The sequence below is a fragment of the Colius striatus genome, chromosome 1 (assembly GCF_028858725.1).
Source record: "Colius striatus isolate bColStr4 chromosome 1, bColStr4.1.hap1, whole genome shotgun sequence".
Lineage (NCBI taxonomy): Eukaryota > Metazoa > Chordata > Aves > Coliiformes > Coliidae > Colius > Colius striatus.
The window spans coordinates 181,280,279-181,303,420 of NC_084759.1; the positions used below are offsets into that span (position 1 = coordinate 181,280,279).

The 23,142-nt window shown below is 39.1% G+C and overlaps 1 protein-coding gene across 4 annotated transcripts in view; it reads left to right on the plus strand.

Annotated features, from left to right (window-relative positions):
- The window catches only part of ST7 (suppression of tumorigenicity 7), a 147,521-nt gene that overhangs the window by 87,073 nt on the left and 37,306 nt on the right, over positions 1 to 23,142 (plus strand). For all 4 annotated transcript variants that reach the window (XM_062017730.1, XM_062017740.1, XM_062017722.1 and 1 more), the window contains 6 exons: positions 2,813 to 2,867; positions 3,258 to 3,373; positions 4,517 to 4,592; positions 6,909 to 7,063; positions 10,279 to 10,376; positions 22,209 to 22,323. In XM_062017730.1, the coding sequence (XP_061873714.1) occupies positions 2,813 to 2,867; positions 3,258 to 3,373; positions 4,517 to 4,592; positions 6,909 to 7,063; positions 10,279 to 10,376; positions 22,209 to 22,323 (615 nt within the window). The remainder of the gene's footprint in view (positions 1 to 2,812; positions 2,868 to 3,257; positions 3,374 to 4,516; positions 4,593 to 6,908; positions 7,064 to 10,278; positions 10,377 to 22,208; positions 22,324 to 23,142) is intronic.

The following is a 23,142-nucleotide window of genomic DNA, read 5'->3' on the forward strand; positions in this document are numbered from 1 at the left end:
AAATATATCAGAATTAACAAGTGAGGAGAAGTGAATAAAAACCCCTCCAAATTCAGTTATGGAGAAAGCATTATTGTTTAGCAGCTGAGGTGTCTATGTCTGTACCTGGCAAATTTTATTTTTGCTCTTCAGTGCTCATGAAAACAAGCAAACAAAAATTAGCTTTGAACTCACAAGTTAAATAAACCAGGTGGCCTCAAAAAGTCTTGCTCTCTGCTGAGTATTTGTACTTAGGAAAGCCTCCATCTAGCACAGCAAACTCAGCTGTTGTTCCCTTCTGAGAAGACAGTGTGAATAGCAGCATTGCATGGTACAGGATGAACAGGCAGAAAGCATGGGATGGCTTGGAGTGCATGGGATGGCACTCACCAGTACACTGAGTCACACACTCCAGCAACTCTGAAATAACTCCCATCACTTTAAAGCAGGAGGTGCAGGATTTTGACTAATGAGGTTTACCCAAGCGTCTTTACTTTTCTGATGTAAAGAAATAGTCAAAGACTGAGTTTGTTCTCTATGCATTGACACTGAGTCTATGGATTGAGATTCTCACAGTGTCTCTGAATTGTTTGTCTGTACAGATTGCCTGTCACTAATGCCTTCAGAAAGATATTGGTTCTCAAAACATGATCATTGAACAAAGAACTGAAAGATTCATCTTCAGTAAATCCTCATTGCTTATATAAAATAAGGACATAGTTATATTATTAGTAGTATGTAATGTAACAGAGAAGGCAATCTTTTCAGCTTAAAGTGTATCAACATTGATATTTCTTTTGCTGTCCAACAAGGTGAAGATGGCTTTTTCACCTGACTCACTATGTTTTCCTGTGTAGATGTTTGACAATGGTAGAATATTGCGGTAGATAGCTTTGTCTTTAGGAATGTCAGAGGAATGGTGGTTGTACTGAGACTGTGGTATCAGGAGATAGCAAGACAAAAAGAACAAAGAGCACATCATATTTATCTAGCCAGACAGATGCCAAATCACCCCTGGGACAGGAGGTGGTAATAAAATCCCTTCTTCACCTCCTCCTTTTGTTCCTCAATTCTACCTTCCTCTGCTACAGTACTGAAGCACTGCAATCTTCGGCTAAAGTAGCCCCAAGAGTTGTGTCACTGTGGTCAAATAGTTGTTGCCTAATCTTGTTGGTTGCAAACAGTAAGTCAAGCCATTGAATTGTACCTCTGGAACTGAGAAGGCTGATGTTTGTTTAATATGCACTGTGGTTTGAAAGTCATCTTACATAAAAACTGTCAGATGGAAGGTTGTCACACAGCCGTACCCTCTGGCTGCACAACAGAACAGCTGAATGTCGATCAAGCAACCCTGCTGAGTAAATTAGTGGGGCTTTCTGATATTAGATATCTGCTGGTGTTTAGTCGAAAGATGCAGATGTATAATCAAAGCTCTCTTCTCAGCCATGTTCCTTTTCCCCGTCTGTTTTATTTACCTCTTAGGTGACATAGACAGCAAGCTGAAGGGCCACCTCCAGTGCCACTTGACTAGTTTTTGTGTAGCTGCAGGTGTCCTTATGTTATTGCAAGTAATTTATGTAAAATGCTTTTTCTAAGCCTCATAATCAGAAGCGGGAGCTATGTCTGTGAGAAAAGAGAAGGGCTTGACTTGCCGTTCTGTATTTTTGTCTCTTACTTTAATGGAACAGGCATAAAAGGATCAGCCATATACTTACCAGAGTTGTGTAGAGTAGATGCCCTGCTGACTCAGTATCCCACCAGAAAACTGTGGCTGTGATGTCTTTAGAAACAACATCAGAAAATTTCCTAGGGAAAAATGTGGTGATTGACTTTTGATGGTGGAAAGCAGCTGGTGAAATGCTGCAGGGCCACTGCAGCTGCTGAGTATTTGCCAAGCACCACATGAAGGGCCATCCAGCAACAGCTCTGTGGTAGAACAACATACTGCCTCTCAGTGAGTCTTTGTGCAGATACTGGCTTTGTTTCTGGTCTCACCTTCACTAGAGCGAATAGTCTGTGTTACAGTGAAGAGAACACGTCCAGTGTTAAAGAAAGAAAAGACAGAATCAAAACCTTATGTTTTCAAAAACTCTAGAAATTTACTCTTGAGAGTTTCTTTTTTTTTTTTTTTTACAGTTCTGCTAAATTATATTGTTTTAGATCTTCTTATTTCTTCCTACCCATACCGTGAAGAATTTGCAATGTTTTCTCTGTGTGGGAGAAATGTACTAAGCTCCTTTAGTATTCCCAAACATTTGCAATAGCATGAACTTTTCTCTGCCAATCAGCTTCAGCATCTAAGGATGCTTGCAAGTAAGGTCAGCAGATGCTGCCATGGATTTTTTTTTTCCTTCATAAGATAAGGAAGAATTAAAATTGGCAACTGTAGCTGAGATTCTCAGTGATTTACAGCATTAACAGGACTGTGAAGTTTTTCTGTAGAAATAACCAGTCCACAGGGACTGATTTAATTGCTGTTTTTCAGTGCAATAACACAGTGTGATCCCTCTTCAGTTCTGCATTACAGCAAATGTGAGTCCTGGCACTAATCAGTATTATCTTTTCATCTGGCGTTTGGAGCTTTGTTAGTGGTTATTTGTCTGGAATGATTACATTTGTTGACAGTAATTTATAATGAAATTGTTATTTAAGAAGGGAAGAACAGTCTGGTTACCTGCATCTCTGTGCCCTTGATATTTTTTCTAATTTGCACCTGGAAAAAATCAACGTAATTTGATAAGGCTCATTAGAGGGTAACTGATGTTTCTGATAAACCACAAGTACCATTGGAATGTGAGAGAGATTCCTTATTGTGTGTTTCTGTTTATGGCAGAATGCAAAGTCTGGCGAAATCCTTTAAATCTGTTCAGAGGAGCTGAGTATAACCGGTGAGTGCTACGATGTTACGTGTTCAAGAATAGTGCTGGGTTAAGGACCTGAACTGCATGTTTCCATTAATCTAACTCAGATATGGAAAAACCAAAACAAACTATGGACGTGTGCTCATGCCAGGTTTTTTTTTCCCCATCGTTTGCAAAATGTTTCTGAATGAAAAGGAGTTTAAATTCATGCTCATGCATCTATTATTTCTGCAGCTTTTGGTGATCTTATAAAAAATTTTAAAACCTAAGTGCAGTGTACCTGGTAGTGTTAATACAGTAGTTCTGTCTAAATCACTCAGAGCAAACAACCTAATGAATTATATGTAGTTTTAATGTCTGAATATTTGTGTTACCAATTTCATTAACCAAAATGTCTCTTTGTTGACACGTTTGCAGGTATACATGGGTAACAGGGAGAGAACCTTTAACTTACTATGACATGAATCTTTCAGCACAGGACCATCAGACATTCTTTACATGTGACACGGATCATTTACGGCCTGCAGACGCTAGTAAGAGGCTTTGTGAACAACTGTTTTTGTTAATAGGTTAATGTTTTAAACTGATGGGAGAAAAATTCAGTTAGATCTCAGTTCTCTTGGATAGATAAGGAAAGGCAAAAGTTTTGATTGTGCCTGGAAAGCATGCTGTTGCATTCATAATATTCTAGGCCTGAGCAAGTACCTATATAGATATAAACTGTTTAATTTCTGTCACTATTTTGTTCTACTACTTTCTTACTGAAGTCATTCAAGGTACCATTTGCAAGCGTAAAGACTTGTTTTTTCCTCATTGTTTCTTGCAGTGACTTCAAATGTGTAGCTTAATTTGCCTCCAGCTGCAGTGCAGTATGTTGAGTTACATTATCCAGGTCCCATTTAGTCTATGCTGACAGAAGAGATTTGTAAAACTCATGTTTCATTCCTTGATGTAGTTAGAAGCTCTGTAAAAAATGGGAACAACCACATTTGCAACGGAATTTGATGTAAGCAGCTTTAGTTGTGTTAAGCCTTTACTGTTAAGTCTACGTGCAGGCTTTGGTTCTGCTAAAAATGTACAACAATGCTTCTAGTCTTTAGAATTTGCCTCTGGAGAGTCAAATAGTCTTTGTCTATTAGGAAAGGAGAGATGCTGACAGTTGGGAGCTCCATTCTGAGGACAGAATTACAAAGGGGAACATGCTGCTTTTTTGACACACGATAAACATTAATTTTATTTTCTGGACTCGATGGGCTACATTTTGGCTGATCTGGTTAGCCTGGATGTTATTTCCATTTAACATTCACCTAAAGCAGCAGCACAGTAAGGAACTAGAATAAGAATCCCAACTGTCCTTGTATTCTTTTGTGCCCTGTGGAATCTACTACCCCAAGAGGAAAAAGTTGCTTGTCACCTCTGTCTACGACAGTGCAGTTGCCATGATCTCTCAGCCAGATTTTCCCATGAAAAAAAGTTTAATTAAATGAAGTCATAAAGATAAGTATTTGGGACAAAAGCTCATATTATGTATCTTTTGAGTGATCACCCAGCTCTTTGAAATGTTCTGGAGTGAGTCAGGCTGGGAGCAATAAATTCTGTTGTTAGAATGCAGTAGATTCTCCTTGTGAACACTGTAATGACTGATATGCCCTTGTTCTGCTATTTTTATTGAACAGTAATGCAAAAAGCCTGGAGAGAGAGAAACCCCCAAGCCCGAATTTCTGCAGCACATGAAGCTTTGGAATTGAATGAGTGAGTGATAACAACATTAACATTTATTTCCTGTCATTTAAAAATCCATTTGGTGCTAGCTTAAGGCCAGGGTAATTTTTAACCATGATTACAGGCCTGTCACAGGAAGGCCTACAATGGGAGGAAAAAAGCACAGTTGCACATTGTGCTAGCCACCCAGAAGATCCTTAGGGCAGTGATGATAATGGAATTCTTCCCACTGATGTCAGTGGGCTTTAAATCCACATACAGAAGTGTTAATTGCCTCTTGATAAGCAGGTGAAATATGTACTGTGGGATGGAGAGTTCCCTTTTGGATTTCTCAGTCCTCTTTAATAGAGGCAAGAAAGAAGGGACTCATAAACACCTTCTGAAATAGCCATTTCATAGCGGGAGAGAATATGATGTAAGACTTCTAGTCTTTGAGCCCGTTACTTGTTTTCTCAATGAGAAGTGTAGTATTCTGAGATCTCCCAATAAACTCAGTGCTGTGGTGCTGTACTGGCAGGGCAAACTGCATAAATGTTGCCAAAGTGCATGAAGCGGAGATAGTCCCTTAGGTTGCTGTCAGAGATTACTGCATTCCAGGATTCCATACACTGATGCCATATGGATTGTCTTTCATCTGTTTCATCAGGAGAAAAAGAATTGTTTGTTTCTGGACAGCAGTTTACCCAAGAGAGTATGTAGCATAAAAAGCTTGTGCAGAAGTGAGCTACAAGCCTGTTCTGTTCTACTTATATAGCGACTGAGGTTGGCAGGGACTGCTGGAGGCATTTGGTTCAACCTCCCTACTCAAACAGGCCCACCTACAGCACGTTGCACAAGACCATGTCCAACCAACTTTTGTAATATCTCCACGAAGGGAGACTCCACAACCTTCCTGGACAATCTACATCGGTGCTTGGTCACCCTCACAGAAAAAAAACCTGTTTCCTCATGTTCTGACAGAGCCTCCTGTGTTTTAGTTTGTGCCTGTTGCCTCTGGTCCTGTCAGTGTTCACTGCTGAAAAAAGCCTGTCTCTGTCCTCTTTGCACAGTCACTTCGGGTATTTACAAACATTGATGAGATTCCCCAAGCCTTCTCTTCTCCAGGCTGAACAGTCTCAGTCTTCCCAGCCTTTCCTCATATGTGAGGTGATTCATGTGAGGAAGTCCTCATCTGTGAGGAAGGCCCTTCATTGGATTTTCTCCAGTATGTCTATGTCTCTCTTGTACTGGGTAGTCCAGAACTGGACACAGCTCTCCAGGTATGATCTTACCAGTGCTGGGTAGAGGGGAAGGATCGTCTCCCTCAGCCTACTGGCAACTCTTCTAATGGAGCTTAGGATACCATTCCCTTCTTTACTGCAAGGGCACATTACTGGCTCATGTTTAGTTTGGTGTCTGCTGGGACCTCCAAGTCCTTTTCATCCAAGCTGCTTTCCAGCTGAGTAGCTCACAGCAAGTACTAGTGCCTGGGATCTTGTTCTAACCCAGACCCATTGTTTCCAGTTCCTCTGCTAATGACTTGTGAAACACAACTAGAGTCAGTTGCAGCCCAATTCTGTTTCTATATAAGGAGTAATCTTACCACAGTGTGCACTGTATGGTAGAGAAGTCAACAGTCTGTATCCCGCTGAACTTTAGCTGCCAAACATGTGGCATCGAGTTTGCCAAACATGTGCCATCGAGTTTGAAGTAGTTGCCTGGGCTCCCTCTATTACAGCCAGTGGCAGAGGCACCTCCATTCAGCAATTCACTCTATTCTTAGAGAGGTGTTTAGAGAAGGGAAAGGAATAGCCTTATGAAGGTGGAGATGAAGGGGCACAGATAGTCAAGAGGTCTAAATTAGATAGCTAAAAGCTGGATGAGGTGACTTCAGCCATACATTTCACCTTTCTGTGTATTTCTAAAGCTGCTTTCCTGTTTTGGTTTTGTTTGGTTGTTCTTTAATCTCTGCAATTATATTTATAACCTCTTCTTTGCATATAGCAGATGTTACAGGTCTATTGATTCTTTTCATATGGTTAAAATAACAGAGACATTTTGTGTTACAACAACAGTGCCTAAGGCTAGTCTTGGTTTCCAGAAGGAGTTATAGTGATGTAGTCCGTGATTGCTTAGTGAGACAGTGCTTTACTTTCTGGGACAGTTGTCAGCAGGTTTACTCAAGTGGCTGAGTGATAAAATACCTACAAATGAGAGTCATGATCTGGTTTCATCAGAATAGTTCGTCAGAAGAGTACATGGACAAAACTCCATTGCCTCTGCATTTAGAAAATTCAGTCTGCATGTCTTTCTGTAGCTTTTATTTCGTGCAACTTTCTCGTGTTTTTCCCTCTGATACTTTTGCAGATGTGCTACTGCTTATATCCTTTTGGCTGAAGAGGAAGCCACAACAATTGTAGAGGCAGAGAAGCTGTTCAAGCAAGCTCTGAAAGCTGGAGAGGGCTGTTACAGGCGCAGTCAGCAGTTACAGCATCATGGTGCCCAATATGAAGCCCAACACAGTAAGTTTCTTTCGAGGGAATAGACATTTCTAAAGGAAGAGAAGTTCCAGGGAGTTCTTTGGTTTTGAGGTGTTTTTTTTTTTCTCCTCTCAGAACTATGTACTTAGTATTTAACATTGGCTGGAATATGGCCCTAGAGCCAGACTTTTCTGTTTCAGTGGTTTTGTTTGCTTCTGTTCTGAGCTAGCAATGCTCAAATTGGAGATTCACCTTTTCTTTGTCGTGGCAGAAAATATTGTCACATTAACATTAGCAGAAAAGGTAGCAGACCCAAAAGAGATCTAATATTCCAAAAATGCTGAACACTCCTTTAGGAAGTTGCACTGAAGTACCTTTAACCATCTTGAAAACATGGGCTCATGTTGTGAGAGGCAGTAAAGAGTGATGGAAACAGGAGTGAAAGGGCACTTTGCCAGCTTGCTTCTGTCAGCTCAGAGGGTAAATGCGTACACCACATTGTTCTGTGTAAAAGTTAATGAGACCCATTAGCCAATGTGACATTTGAAAAGTTATTTGCATACATTAAAAAAGGTCACGGAAACATAAAAATTAACAACTGAAATAATTCAGAATTCTAATTGAAAGTCTAAATTTCTTCTTAAATTTTGAGTAAGCAGATTGAGCTGCTGTGGTAAGATTTATTGGATGCTTCTTAAACCTGAGGAAATATGTGAGGGTTCACTCTCAGTAAATGAACACAAAGATAAACAAAGCAAACAGTCTAGGTTATTTCTAGTTAGTAGTGGCTACCTCAGGCAAAAATAATACCAATTAGTTACATAAATACAAGCACTAACATACTTTGGGCATCTTCAGGTTTCTCAGGGCCTGAATTCACAGCCTCTGGCTGTCTTACGTAATTTGCATGTTGCTGGTAAAAATTGTACATAGAGAAATTGTCTGTGATCTCTGGTTTCAAAAGTGTGTACAAGTCTATACCTGAAAGCATAAGGTTTTGTAAAGCTTGGGGGTAGTACTTTTAACTGTTGTTTATAAAATGATATTTAGAATGATTTGCTGGTTTTTGGTGAAAAGAAAGTAAGGAGCAACTGAGCCCTTGAAGCAATTTTTCAGGCTGTAGCAGGCTTATGGTTGTCTGTGCAACCTTAATTTGTGCATTCAGTTCATCCTGAGTGCAGTAAATGACAGAGATTCTATGAAAAATACAGAGTAATTAAATACTGTCACAATGCGTATGTCCAGGATAACTTCATTAGGCTTGTGCAGGCAAGTATGGTCTTTTTGTAACCTATGTGTACTTGATAACTACTGTCATCATCAAATTTGACACTCTGAACCTTCAGTACTACAGCAGGGAAGTAACCACTTGAATTACAAAATTCAATGCAATGCCACAGAGCAGGAGAGGCTGAAAAGTGACTGCAAGCTCTGACTATGGCTTCAGGGGGGATCTTCAAGAGGGGCTAGATCAGCACACTTCTCTATACCACCCAGTCTTTCCTTGATAATGTCTATGTGCACCCACAGAAGTTAGAGAAGTTCCTGCCTCTGATGGTGTTGTAGCCACAGGGGCTTCAAGTAAGAGTCTTCTGATTATATGTTGAACTTCTGCATGGTGTACAAAGGTGGAGAGCTCTGCCCTCTTCAGAGAGGAGGGAACATAGGCAGATGTGTTACAGTTCCATGGTTCTGAGGTTCCATTTCTGGTCCTTTAAGTTCGCTGAGATGGAAAGTGGACATCTTTTACAGGTGAAAACCACTGTATAATCTCTTGAACAACAACATATTGTTCTGTGTTTCTGTTTATTCACGTGTTGCATCTCTTTTATAAAGTATTTTACATTAGATTGTAAATTTTAAGAGTGAATAATGACTTTGAGTACCCAGTTGAAACTCCTTCAAAAGATGCTGGTTCACAGAAAGCTGGACAGTCTTCTTTATAAGGTGGCTCGTGTTTGTCACCCCAAATCTTTAGTCATGTGAGAAAATTTTGGTCTGAAATGTTGTCTTGATTTCACAGTAATTAATGCTTTTTGACCATTCCTTCCGAAAAGGAACTTGGCTTGAAATGTATATCTCTTAGTTCTACTACATAAACATAGTGAATCAGATGTAACTATTAAATTGTTTATGAAATATATAGGAATCAATACAGCGATAAAGAGTTACATAATATAAGATATAGCCAAAGAAATTCCTTCCCTCCCTTATTTATTTTCTCTAGTTCTAAAGTCAGACCTTTCAACCTGCCGCTGAAAACTAAAATCACAGCTTTAAAACAATTTGTAAGTACTTGGAATGTTTTCAGTGCACATCTCATTCTTACTATGAAAGATTTGAAAATGTTAGGAACAGACTAAAATCTTTACAGACTGCATAATGTTCACGAAGATGATTTGTAGCAGGTGTCTTATATTTTCACAATACAGTAATTTTGTAGCTAATTAGCTGTCTGCTCATTTTCTGTTGTTCCAGAAGCATGTTAAGAGCTTACATTGGAATTACGGGGAAAAGAGTGGGAAATGAAATGAGTAAGAATTCTCCAAGAGAATAGTTATCTTTCTATTAGGGCATCTTCCATCAGGTAGAAGTGTCATATCTGAAACATGTTAGTTTGCCATCCATAATTAACAGTGTGAGGAATTTGAAGATGATGATTGGGTAACTAGTAAAGGCTCTGTATTCAGAAAGTTAAGGGTATACTTCTTTCATTCTAATAACTAAGAAAAAGACTCTTAGAGGATGAGGATTTGTTTTGTTACATCTCCTGTTAACAAGCATGTGTATCCTAACTTAGAAAAAAGGCAGGATATACTGTGTGTTTTCATGGATGCCCTTGTGTTAACCATGTATGTGAGTTGGTAATTCATTTAATGCTCTGTGTGTGTGTGACCAAGAGTTTTGTGCCTATGTTAACTTCACAGGTGTTCTCCTTGCCTCTCTTCATTGCTTGATGGTCTATACTTCGTGCTGTTCTCCCTACCTTCAGATCTGCTTACACTTCATAGGTGTAAGGCAAGGCCATGGGTTCTTAATTATACCACTGTATAGCTGGAGTAATTCCACTGATTTCATTGATGTTATGCCACATCTATTTGCTATATTTTTATAAAAATAGTTGTGAAAGCATTGATGGTAGTGAATAATAAAAATGGCAAGAAAACTATGTTTCCTTTTTTGTTGGAATATTAAGTGAACCTTTGTTTTATGTTTTTATCTTAATGCTCTTTCTTTTTCTTTTTCCTCTTATACAGGAAGGGACACCAATGTGTTAGTTTATATTAAGAGAAGGCTGGCAATGTGTGCAAGAAAGCTGGGAAGGACCAGGGAAGCAGTGAAAATGATGAGAGATGTGAGTTTGGATTTATTTTGCATGCTATACCTAGAAATGCTTAGATAATAGAGCACAGAAATGATAAGCATTTGCCTACAGGTTAGCATCCATTCCTGCTGCATGCAGCACTGCTGATAGTCATTTTGAATGTGCATTGTACATCAAGATCAAGTGAGGAAATAATTTATTTGTAAGGTTGTGAAAACAACACTATGAAGTCATAAAATACCAGGTGGATGGTTGCCTATACAGTCTGAATCTCCTGTCCTAATACATGTGCAATGGAGTGCAGTCTTTAATTATTTGATCATGATGTTACTACTACTTTTTTCTGAAGCGTGTAATGAATGCCTCTAATGTAATAAACAAGTCTGAAGTACTCTGTTTCCTCCATGCCAAGCTACACTTTGGCTCTGTGTATTGCTTACATCACACTATTCAGACCTGAGAGCACTATTATCTATTCATGCAAAACCTATTGTTGAGAAGTCAAACCCAAGTAATTAATCTATAATGAACTGATTTCCCTCTGAGATGGAGAGTGACTATGTCCCTGTTTTGTAGGCAGGGAAGCTATCAGACTAGTCATAAGTCAGTAAGTTACAAAGCTACAAATGTGAAACAACAAACAGTAGCTGTTTTAGGGATGGAAAGAGGGGCAGTTGTCCACAGAAGGCATATTATTAAAGTATGTAAAATGCTCAAGTTCAGAAATAGCTACAAACCTGCTTCTGTAGGGGGGTTGGACTAGATGATCTCTAAAGATCCCTTCCAACCCCTACCATTCTATGATTCTATGATTTCTTCAAGTGAGTTCCCCTGAATGGAGACACAATTCTTTGAGGAGTTGAGGTGACTTGCCTCCGCCAAGATAGTGAGTCGGTGGCAAGAGGACTGGAGCCCTAGAGCTCTGGGCAGATGACAGTAAAACTGTTTATTGGTTTCCTGTGTTCTCTTTTCTTACAGTTCATTTTCCAGCTCCCATGAAAAGTGAGATAGAGATGAAGCTGGCAGAATTCTAGAAGGGCCTAAACTTTAAACGTACAAAATAGAATCCCAGACCAGGCTGAAGCACCAGCGTGCTTTAGGCAGCTCAGATGAGTGGTCCCAAAACCTACCTAGTGAAAAAGAAAATTCCAACTGCAAGTCAGTGGGGATTTTAAGAGAAAAAGGGAAGTGACTTTCTCTGGAGTTTAGGAACTTGCATCAATAGCAGTAGGCAAGTATGTCTGCCAGCTTGGAATCCAACACCAAGCATTTTCTCCAGGAGCTGGGGTACTCAAGAACGTTTTTTTGAAAATATTGAGCAGAGTTCATCATAGTAATGCAGGTTCTTATTCTAAATGATCCACCAGATGGCAAGTGGTGAGTAGCTTTCCTTCCTGTCTCTAGCTGGGGTTTTTCACAACTCTAACTCCCCAGAATCACTAGGCTCCCAGACAGAGGTGTTGAAAAAGAACTTGTCAAAAACCCAGCCATTGTACAGCTAGGAATGTGAGAAAGAGCGACGAGGAAGAAAGACCTGGGTTTGCAGTCTGGTGGTCAGCTGGGAGAATGTTGATTTTAAAAACTGTTGGTTTTAGTCCAACGAACTTCACTGATTCTTCATGAATTTTATTACACCGGCACTTGGAGACAAATACCGAAATGTTTGGGACAAACACTGGAATTTGAAGTTCTGGCATTAATATACAAGAAAAATAAGATTCTGAATTTCCACTTTCAAATGTCACACATCGTAATTATGGCAACTTCTGGAGCTTACTATGGGCTGCTGAACGTGTTTTGCAATTCATAGATAGGTCTATGTGGAACAGATGGTCCGTGGAGCCTTCTTGCTGGTGTCAATATGTATGGTTAACTCTGTACACAGAGCACTGGATTCAGGGATTTGGGTGGTCCGTCTAGTCCCAGATTTCTTATGCAAAGTGAGGCCCAGAATGCTTTGATTATAATGAATGGCTTATTCTGTCACTGGAGAGAAATAGTGTGTTGTTGAAAGTAAGTGCAACAGGGATCTTGAAAGGCAACAATGACAGGGAGACCCATAGTCACTGTTTATTAGACAGCTGAAGGATGGAGAACACTCTCCTCAGTAGGAACATTTTGCTAAAGGACTGGATGCAAGACAAAGGAGGTATAAAGATAGAATTTCAGCTTCTAGAGCTTCAGCTCAGATCAATGTTTTCTGTAGTTTTCCATGTACAGGCACTGAGCCAAATGCTCAGATGTGGATTTATATGTCTCTAGAGCTCTTCATTGTGAACAAGCAGAGGTGAGAATTAGCAGGTCACTAGATGAAATACAAAAGCAGCAATATCTCTAGGTCACAACTCCGGTACGCTGGGAGCATCAAGGCAGCTTTGCAGATGCTTTTCTTAGACTGACTTGGAGCTACTCACTTCTGATGAATGCACGTCCTCCATTTCTTCATAGAAAACATAAATAATATAAGAAGTTTGAAGGTTATGAATGTGTCATTGAAGGTTTCTGTGTGATTGATGAGGGAGGAGATGAATTTATTCACCCAAAAAAGAATATGAAGAGTATGTTGGCTGGGGACTGCTGAGTCTTGCATCAGGGGACAGAGGGTGGAGGCCCTGTTTGTGTTTGAAAGATTGAAAACAGATTTCTCAAGACATGGAACATGATGGAAATGAAGTGTTAAGAGGTTCGTGACACCATCTGGGAAATATGATTGGGATGTAGTGAGTCTTTGGCACTTTGAAAAAATACAATATTTGTGAGTGTTGAATTCATTGCATCTATGAGGCCATCTTGAGGACATTACTTATGGATTAGATTGTCTTATGTGAATTTTATGTAAGAAAAAACTGATACACTGCTTAACACACCTTAATGAATAGAAAATGTCGTGGTTGAGTACACTGCTAATGGGAAAATCACACTGTTTGATATCGGTAGTGTAGAAATTTTAAAACATTTGAAAACATGTTTTTAAACCTGTTTAAAAATGGGGGGGTTAATTTGAAATAGTTGGGTTAGAAATTCTGTTGCTTCTGCCATTGATTTTCATAATGGTGTTTTGTTGCTGGCTTTGCTGCTTGGATGTCATTCATTTGGCTGAGTTAAATTAATGAGAATTATGAACCTGTAATTTTCATGGAGACATGTAATTGAGTCATACATAGGTGTTGCTTTTGCTTGTATTTAGAATGATAATTATTTACTATGCTTTGCTATAGAAACCAACAGCTGCCACTATTTGTATATATTGAGTTAACTTGTGATCTCATTTTGAGTAGTGTATTGCTGGAATAACTCCAGTCTAGTCAACAGAGTTATTCCAGCTTTATTCCTGTTTGTGCAGAGCATGATATGGTCTGTGAGAGAACTAGATTTCTTTTACTGTCCCTGAGGAGAAAGTCTACAGTCCTGGTTGTCTTAGCAGTTGTGCTGATTGTGTTAGGAGGATTTAAACTAGTTTGCTCTAAATTATGTTGGGAAACCTGGTATGTACAGAGATGAAAGGCCAGAATGGTGACTGTGGGGAATCTTTAGTATCCCTTCATGTTGAATATTTCATTTGGGATGTTGTAAGCCCAGTAGTTACATGCTGATCTGCAATTTGCAGATTCCCTTGCTGTTACAATGGAACAGAACAGAAGTGTACTGGGTTTGTTTCATTCTTTGCATTGATTAAATGAGAAGGTATGGAAGGAAGGTATGCAAAAGAATTTCTCTTTCATGTTTTGTGGGCAAGCAGCTCAGTGACTGCGCTACTGAATTCAGGAGCAGACTGATGTGGTATTTCTCTTGACTGGGTCACTGGAGTATCCAGATGGAAATGTACTGCACGAGAAACTGAATCGTCAAATTAGTTCAGACTTCTTAGGATTGTTTTGCAGAATATTTGCATTGTGGAACAAGCCTTCATTGAAGGTTGATGTATGTTTAGGAAAAGAAAGGTGGCCTGTGAAGTGAACAGAGGCTCTTAATTGCTCCCTGTTTCAGAGTGAAGGTGAAAGAAACCCATTCTAGAGTCTTTGTCTCCTACCCCTATGGGCCTGGGCTCCCCTAACAAGTATTTTTGAAACTTTGTAACTTGCCTCATGCTTTACAACTTTGTGTAGAAATGAGTGAGGCTTAAGGGGAGAAAAGAATCTCCAGGTCTTTCCTCAGCTCTGGAGAAGGATAGAAAGCAAAACACTTTCTGAGAGTCAGAAAAATACCTTCTGTTTCTGGAATCAGTCATAGGTACTGAGAAATTACTCTTCAGATGATAGTAAAGAACCAAGAAGTCTACTTTTATGTAGCAATCTCTGAGAATCTTGTGGAGGATATTTCAGTTGGATGTGTTTATGTGTTCACCTCGGTGCCCACCTGCAGTCTCTAAAAGCATATTTTATGCCACAGGAGACACTAAAAAATTATCAGTACCTAAAGCAGCTGTTTTTGTTAGAGTTCTGCATGCTTTTCACTGGACAGCATGAGAAGTAAACACTCCGTCTGCCCTGAGTGTTTAAAGTGGTGTAAGAGGTGACATCACTTGAAAGCTTCCAAAGGACACTCAACCATCAATCAATTTTCATGAAATGCGTGACTTTGGGATTTTGTATTTTTATGACCAGTGGTATCAGTGATTTTTTTGCTGATATGATGGTTCTGCCAGTGTAGCATACTTTCTTGGCAACCTCTTTTGCTGAGCTTTGAATGAGATTTTCTGTTCAATAGTCTCTTGAATTCTGTATTCTAGTGTGCATTGCTGATTTGCTCTTGGGTAAGGAGAATACGTAGCCAGGTCAGTGTTCTGCACTTTGGATTATCAAGCTGTGTGAAATAAAGAGAGTACTAATTGCTAATAAAGATATTATGATCCTTAGCAACTTCACAACACAACTTCTGTGGCTACTTGCTTTGGCAGCTACTGTCTGTCTCTCCTGAATACTTCTGAGCTTCAGGCAAGGATTAGTGAGTCAGACTCTTTGGCTTGTGTTACACAGGTCAAGTTATGCAGGCTGCTCTGCCTTGAGTGGGATTCCAGTTTTATTAACATCTGTAGCAGTTATTTAAAGTACCATTTATTAAAATTTGAAGGAAAAGTAGTTCTTAGTTAAATGAGACCAAGAGTTATCTCATAAATTTTAGAAGAGTGCTACTCTTGCAAATGGTGACGTTTGCCAGTCTCCACCACTGAGCTGTACCTTCACTTAATTTTTGTTCTGACACACAAGCAGTGCAATAATAGCAAGGGACAAGTGCTGATTTTAATGTTTCTGGATGTCTGCATATTCAAATATGATTGGTTTTGTCACAATTCCCATGTTATGATTAAGTGGGAGGATCGAGTTGGAACACCCCCCATTTGAATGGGCTCTTAAACAAAATGGAGACTCCTGTGATTCCCCTGAGGATGTTCATCCCTTCCCTTTACCTGCACATGGCTCACTTTTTTGTCATGAATGTGAGCCTGTGCAAAACCTTCCAAAACTACAAATTTGGTGACTACTACCTGAATTATGGGTTTCCAGCATTGTGGTTCCATTCAGATAGAATGTAATCTTAGAATATAGTCACATAGCCCTGGAACCTTGAACTCTTTTTTTTTAACTGTCTTCTTGCATTACTCCATGTTCAGGGGCTTTGTGTTGTCCTTTCATTATACTCTTCCCTCTCTTTGCAATCTCCTAGCTCATTTTCCTACTACTAGATAGTTTCCTCACTTTTAATTTAATTTTAAAATCTACTTCTAAAAATATGCAAGTTTCTGCAAAAATTACTTCTAGGTGATGCAAGCAAAGGAACGTTTCTGAAGAGGGCTATGAGTAATGACTTTATTTTCATGCCTTATAAAGTTACTAATCTTTGATGTACCAAAATTATTATAATTTAGCACTGTTACTACTTTTATGTGATGTGATTTTTAGTAGGAAATATACATCTGCAACAACTTCATGAATCTCTTCTGGTTTCATGCTACACCTGTCCTTAAAATTCTCTTTATTCTCAAAATACCTACATTGTTACAGCACAGTCCAAATAACAGCATTTTCATAATTATATTCCTTAAAGAACTCAAGTCATTCTTTGAAGGCTTTAATCCTCCAATAATGAGAGAAGAAAAAGGCTGCATGTTCTAGCATATTTCCTTAGAGTTTGCATATCCAGTAAGATGTTTGTCATTTTATTGACTCATTGCTAATCCTACATTGAAGAAAAGTTGTATTATCTGTGAATATTATGGAACGCCAGGACTAAACTCACATTTGTAAAGCTAAAAACCAAGTTTCAACAAATTTTATACCTGTGCCATCCCACAGTTAGTGTGAACTGGATCTGAGTCTCCTTTTCTGATACTCTGAAGTTCAGCCATTAGATGACATGTCAAAATTCACTGAATTCCGTGTATGGATGGAAATATGTGGATCCTGCTACTAATTGGTTTCAGGCTCTAAAAGAACAGGATCTGGCAGATTTGGCCTCTTATCTTTGATACTCTCTGAGCTGTGAAAGAGTAACTGTGGAGCTGCTTCCCAACGGAACAGTGATTATTTGCCAAAAGTAGTGCAGCACATAGAGAAATGCATTAAATGACAGAATCTCACCTTTGTTGCAATTAAGCAGAACTTTAATTCAGGTTGGTCCGGTATATTTCAGATCATTTTCCAACTCTAAGAGCTATTTGTGTTTACATCGCATGAGTCCTACTCACAGTGAAACTGTGCTGGAATGAGTTACACTTTTAGGAACAGGAGTTAGCCTAATTTCTAAGCTTTAGATACTTTTAATAGAGCCTGTTTGTATGCTAGTATTAGTCTGCTGAGTGTGTCTTCCCTTCTGTCCTTGCCTGGTGAGCTGGCCAACAGAAGAACTTAAGTATCAGCATATTTTATACATCGGAGAGTCAATATAGAGTAACGTGTTGCTGGTGCCTTAAGCTCAGGATAAGCTTCAGTCAGAGCTTAGACATCTCAAAGCTTAGCTGTAGACCCATAGAAATGGAGGATTCTGTTTTTCTGCTGAGAAATGGCTTGGAGTTCTTCCTTTTCTACCTTGTTCAGTTAACAGTTCATAGACATTACAAGTCACGTACCAGAAAGCAGTTTATGCAAAGCAGTTGTGAAAATAACAGTGTGATCCGTACTGTGAGTTTGATTCTATAGTGGTGGTAGACGGTTGCATCTGGAAGATAGCAGCCTCAGTCATTCCTCTTTTAGGAGACAGATTTTAGCATTTCATATACTCACTGCAGGAATAGATACACTAGGAACTCAAGTGGTAACAGTTTCACTGTTTGCATTGAATTTCTTCTGTTTACTGCTTGTTCTTTCTTCATTTGAAGCTGAGAATACACTGATCTAGAACTGTTTTTGCTTGTTTGTTGAGAGGATGTGACTACAAGCACGAATATAAAATACGTGATGCAGCCATAATGCAAATGGAGAATAAATGTGTCAACACCAGGTTATATATAAAATCATTCATTTATCCACCTCTGTGTTCCCTCGAGTCCCATGATCTAATCTCAGGCTTAAGCTGTAGCTTAAAGCTATTTTCTACACAAATAATGCATCATTGCTAATTGATGCATGACGTTAATGTCATCACAGGGACAATAACGGATGCGACAGATACAGCTACATTCCTTTAAAATGTTTCAAAAATTAGATCTAAATGAGAAAATGCTGATGACTGAAATATTCTCAGGGAAGGGAGTCCTCTTCATTAAACCGTTCTCTGGGAGAGAAAACTTGTTCCAGATCCAATAAATCAGATGCGATTGCACCATAAAGCATTTTTTGTGATCATCACATTTTTATATCCATCACAAAATCACTGAACCTACAACCTGCACCTGGTTGGGGTGAGTCTGCAAATAGGGCTCGCAGGACTGGTGTTCAGACATCTGATTGTGCCAGGCTTATTCCCAGAGTTTTTCTGTGAACTTATACTCCCAAAATATTATTTATCTAAAAAAAAAATATATTATTACCTGCAAAAGTTACCATTTTAGTGTATTTTCAGTATAGCTAGTCAATATTTAATCAAAAAGCAATTTCCCTTTCTGCACAGGTATCTATTTCTCCTTAAACATGTAGGGCAATTATAACAGAATATGGGCTAACCCAGCCCCAGGTCTAAATATCATCACTGGAAAGGATTTTGAGCAATGCAAGTTCAAAGTAAAATCGTTGTGAACATAGGTTTGGTATGATATGTTCAATTGCTGTTTGAACATCCTTATATTAGGATGGATTAACATCCTTATATAAGGATGGAATGTGTTGATAGCCATGCGGTGTCTGTTTTCATATGGTATGAAAATAAGCTTTGCTCAGTGGAGCACAGCTCTTTCATACCAGCTGAGAAACCAACTAACTGGAATTCTACTGGAATGAAACTTTTAGTTTTAGTGTTCACTTAAAAAGCTGTAGCAGCTCTGCTGAGAAATCTTGAATACTGAATTTGCTGACTGTCCCTTGAGATCTTAAGGTGTGGAGAAAGATGGTAATGGAGCTTTTGTCTTAATTCTTCAAGTGCAGTGTTTGCCGTTTAAATGAAAGCATTTGTCAGGTTACAGTAAAGAGCATTAAAATTGATACACCAAATGATTTGTCAAATGTTAGTCTGTAACTTCACAAAAAAATAAATACTGGGGTGCAAAAAGAGGGGTCAGTACCTCTTGAGCTAGAGTCCAGATTAGAGCTCGGTGCTGTATGTGTCTGGGGAACTCAAGGGTGCGTTGTTCGCCTGGTGCTTGGAGCTAACATGCCCATCTTTACATCGCTGAGTAGAGTATGAGCCTGCCTCCCTCTCCATCTGCTAGGGAGGGAAGGGGAGCAGGCTCATGGCCAGCTCTTCACTGCTGCTCAGCATGACACAGTATTTGGCCTGCCCTGACCATCCAACAGGCCTGTGTTGCAACCTCTGTGGCAGGTTTTTTTCTTGCTTGGTGTTTGCTTTCTCCACGAGGCCTAAAAGATGACCTGTCAAAGCACGTTTCCATTCAAGTGGCTTTACTTTCTGGGAAGTTTCTCAAAAAGTAAATTTTTACGTAACTGAAAATTATTTGCAGTGAAGACTATACACTCTACATGCTGAGATTAAAGAGAAATTAGTTCATGTCCTCTCTTCTTGTTCTTTTTTTTTTTTTTAAATAGCAAGCATGCTGTTGTTTGTGCACAGTCCTGTTCAAATAGCTGAGTGGCTACTTAGGGGAGCTTTATTTTTGTAGCTACAATATCAGCTGAGTTTAATATAACTAGATTGGACTTCTTAATGTTTGACCTTTCCCAGATGAAGCTTTTATTAACACTTGTCAGTTTGGAGGCCTGACAGTCCAGACAGTGACCTTTATTCTGCTGCTCTCTTAGGCAGGGTTTATCACTCTGACAGGACCTAATTAAAATGGAAAAAAAATAATCAGTGAGTGAGGTCAGTGAGAAATGGAGAACCAGAGTACGAGCTTTTACTGGCCACAGTACATCCATAACTAGCTGCAGCTCTTCCCTTTTCTTCACTGATGGAGGGAATGTTGTTCTGCCAGCCATTATTCATTCTCAATGAGCCAGGATAATCTTTCTTAATCCCTTAGAGGAATTTGCAATATGTTCATTCTGAACTTTAAATCACTGTTCACCTAGGGCCAGATTCTGTCATGCTTTTCCCTGCCAAATAGTAGCTTCCTCTCTTAAAAATGCGATAGTGAGCAAGGACAAGAATGAAGAGGAGAAGTAGACTCTGTGCTAAATCCTTAACTGATGAATCCAACTCTGTGGATTTTCACCTGCAGTTATTTTTCTTCATGAGCAGTGACTTTTTATTTTATTGTCAAATCATAAGAGTCATATTGTCAAACGTAAGAAAAAACTGTTTCACTGTGAGGGCGAGGAGCCCTGGCACAGGCTGCCCAGGGAGGGTGTGGAGTCTCTTTTCTTAGACTTCAAGACCTGCCTGGATGCGTTGCTATGTGCCCTGATCTAGGTGGACCTGCTTCTGCAGGGAGGTTGGACTAGATGATCACTAAAGGTCCCTTCCAACCCCTACCATTCTGTGATTTTATGAAATCCTTCCACCTACATAGGTGGGCACCAAGGCCTGTGCTCCTTTTTTTGTTTGAGGGTTTGTTTTTTTTTTTTTGAAAACTGGAGGACAAAGTCTGCATACTGTGCAGTTTTGCTTGTGCTCTTTTTCACAGGTTCAACTCCTGCCACGAAACTAGGAGCTTTATGGCCATCCCTGTGCTACTAGCATCAACAATTCATTAAGCTCTTTCAGCTGCAGTCTCAGTGATCAGGATTCTCACCAGAAACGTGTATAATCAGTCAAACATAACACTGCCATCCTTGCTTCTGCCATTTTAATAATCCTCAAACTGCTGCAAAATCAGTACTGTCCAGATGGCTGATTTTAGACAGACTTATTCCTTAAGGTCAGGGTAATTTTTACGTTAGCTTATGCCACACCATTAACACAAGGAAGAAATTCTCTGTGCTTTACGTTTCCATTTACCTGATGAGGTCTCTTCCGTAACAGAGTGAAAAAAGAGCAAAAAACAGAGTTTTCTAAAGCTCTTGGTGAACTCCACAGCTTTTGTTTCAGTCCTGGCTAATTTTGTGTATATTAACTTGTTTTTTGAGGCTAAGATTTGCTGATTGTCTTCCATTTCTCCGTTTCTATCTTCAAAGAGAGGTTTGTTAAATCACAGTTTTCCGGTCCAGTTGACTATTTTCAAATTGAACAAGGGTGACCTTGAATCATTTTCTTCACTTGGCTTGTTAAAGTAGTTCTGTTCTCATAAAACACCTCAGACAGATTGTAAAAGATAATGTTCCGCTGCAGGTTCCTGAAGAGCACTGATAATATCAGATAGACTAGTTGTACACTGTGTGAGACCTTCTTGTGCTGAATGTGCATCATGTAGACAGTCAAGGTATAACAACCATAAAGAGAACGCAAGGAAGCAAGGATCTTTTAGCACTTCAATTCTTTAGAGAGTTACTCTGACAATAAAAAATACTATTTAATCTACTCTGCAGTAGAAAACATGGATGCTTCTATTAAGCATGGCTTCAAAAAGGAGACAAAATAGAAAATCAACTTCAGTCATTTGAATCTATGCAGACACTGAAACCGAAGACGTCGAAAAACAAATCTGTGGTATCTGTCAGGATCAGTCTGTAAAGTAAAGGCATTTACACGTTAAAGGATTAGATTATTTTAACTACACATTTCATTAAGTTTGTCATACAAAGGTCCCTTCCAACCCCTACCATTCTATGATTCTATTATTCTATGAAGACGGATTCTTTCGTTACAGTGTTAGATTTGTATAAACTTCACTCCCTCTAGTGTTGCTGCCTTTTTTTTCTTTATTGGCTACAATTGCGATTGTGTTCTGAAGTATCCATGATTACAAATTCTAATGTTACATACTTGATCATATAGTTGCGTACATGTGAGCGTCTGTCATGTGATTTTTTTTTTCACTATATCTTCTGTTTTTTTCTCCTGATATACCAGAGGGATGCTGGGTTACTTACCACTGATACACAGGAGCCACATTGTTGAAGGTTGTTTTCCAATACAATAAGATACCTCTTCTTCACTTTGAAGAAGCCTGTTAATTGAAGGAGAGTTGTGTATTCAGGCACCTGTGGTTTTGGATTTGACTAATTACATCCTATGCAAAGCATGTCTTGTCAAGAAGTCTGACCCAGAGTCCATTAAGAGCTCAGAAATTTCTGAGATAATAGTGAACACTGGGAAAAAGCCAAGAACAAGAGGAACTGATGAGTTTTAACTTGTGTAAGTTATTTCAATGCATTTTGAACAAGAAACCCTTTTCCGTGCTAATAATTTAACCCTTTCATATGTTATTGATTTTAGTTGATGAAGGAGTTTCCTCTGCTCAGCATGTTCAACATTCATGAAAACCTACTAGAGGCTTTATTGGAATTGCAAGCCTATGCAGATGTACAGGCAGTCTTAGCAAAATATGATGGTAAGTTCATATATATTTATATTTTCTCTGTATGATACACACAGAAGCAATGCTTCCAAGTCAAACTCTTCAAATTTAGTAAACACTGTAATTAAGGTAATTGGCATAAACTTCATAGATCCCCCTTCACAGTCCTTAATCCAAAGATTAAACACTGTGCATTTTTTCTGCCAACCCATGCTTAATTCATTGTACAGGGTAATAGAACTCATTTAGCAGCAGCTCTTCAACGCTTTCTTTGCTTTCTGTTGATGTTTAAAGAATGGCTATTTGGGTTCTGTAGACTTTTTATTGCATGCTATTCAAATCTTGTCTGAAGAAAGGATTATCAGTTCTCTTGTGGACTTTTCTACGAATGTTGACTTAGTAGCATACAAGTGCTTTACAGACATTAATTAATTTAACTTCCCAGCAGTCTAGTGAGTAGCAGACTTCATGGTTTATGGGGAAAACTTGGAAAGCTCAGAAAACGAGGTGAATTTTTTGCATTATTTTTTAGTATTTTTCAGTAAGCATTGGTTTATGCAGCATTGTGTCACTTTTATGTTCAAATCATAGCTCCTACTGACTTCAGCTCTAGCCCTTTGAACTTGAATTCAAGAAATCACGATCTCAGAGACAGGACAGAGTAAGAAGCAGCAACTGACATAATTTGTTCAGTTTAAGTTAAGTGGATTTTCGTTGCATTGTGTAGAAACTTTGTGTCAGAAACAGAAATGCATTCCAGTTCTCTTGAGCAGTGTTCATCAACCTACACAGTGCCATGCATCTTCCTCTTCTTGCAGGCTCTGGCTCACTCACTGTCCATGTTCCAAGCTC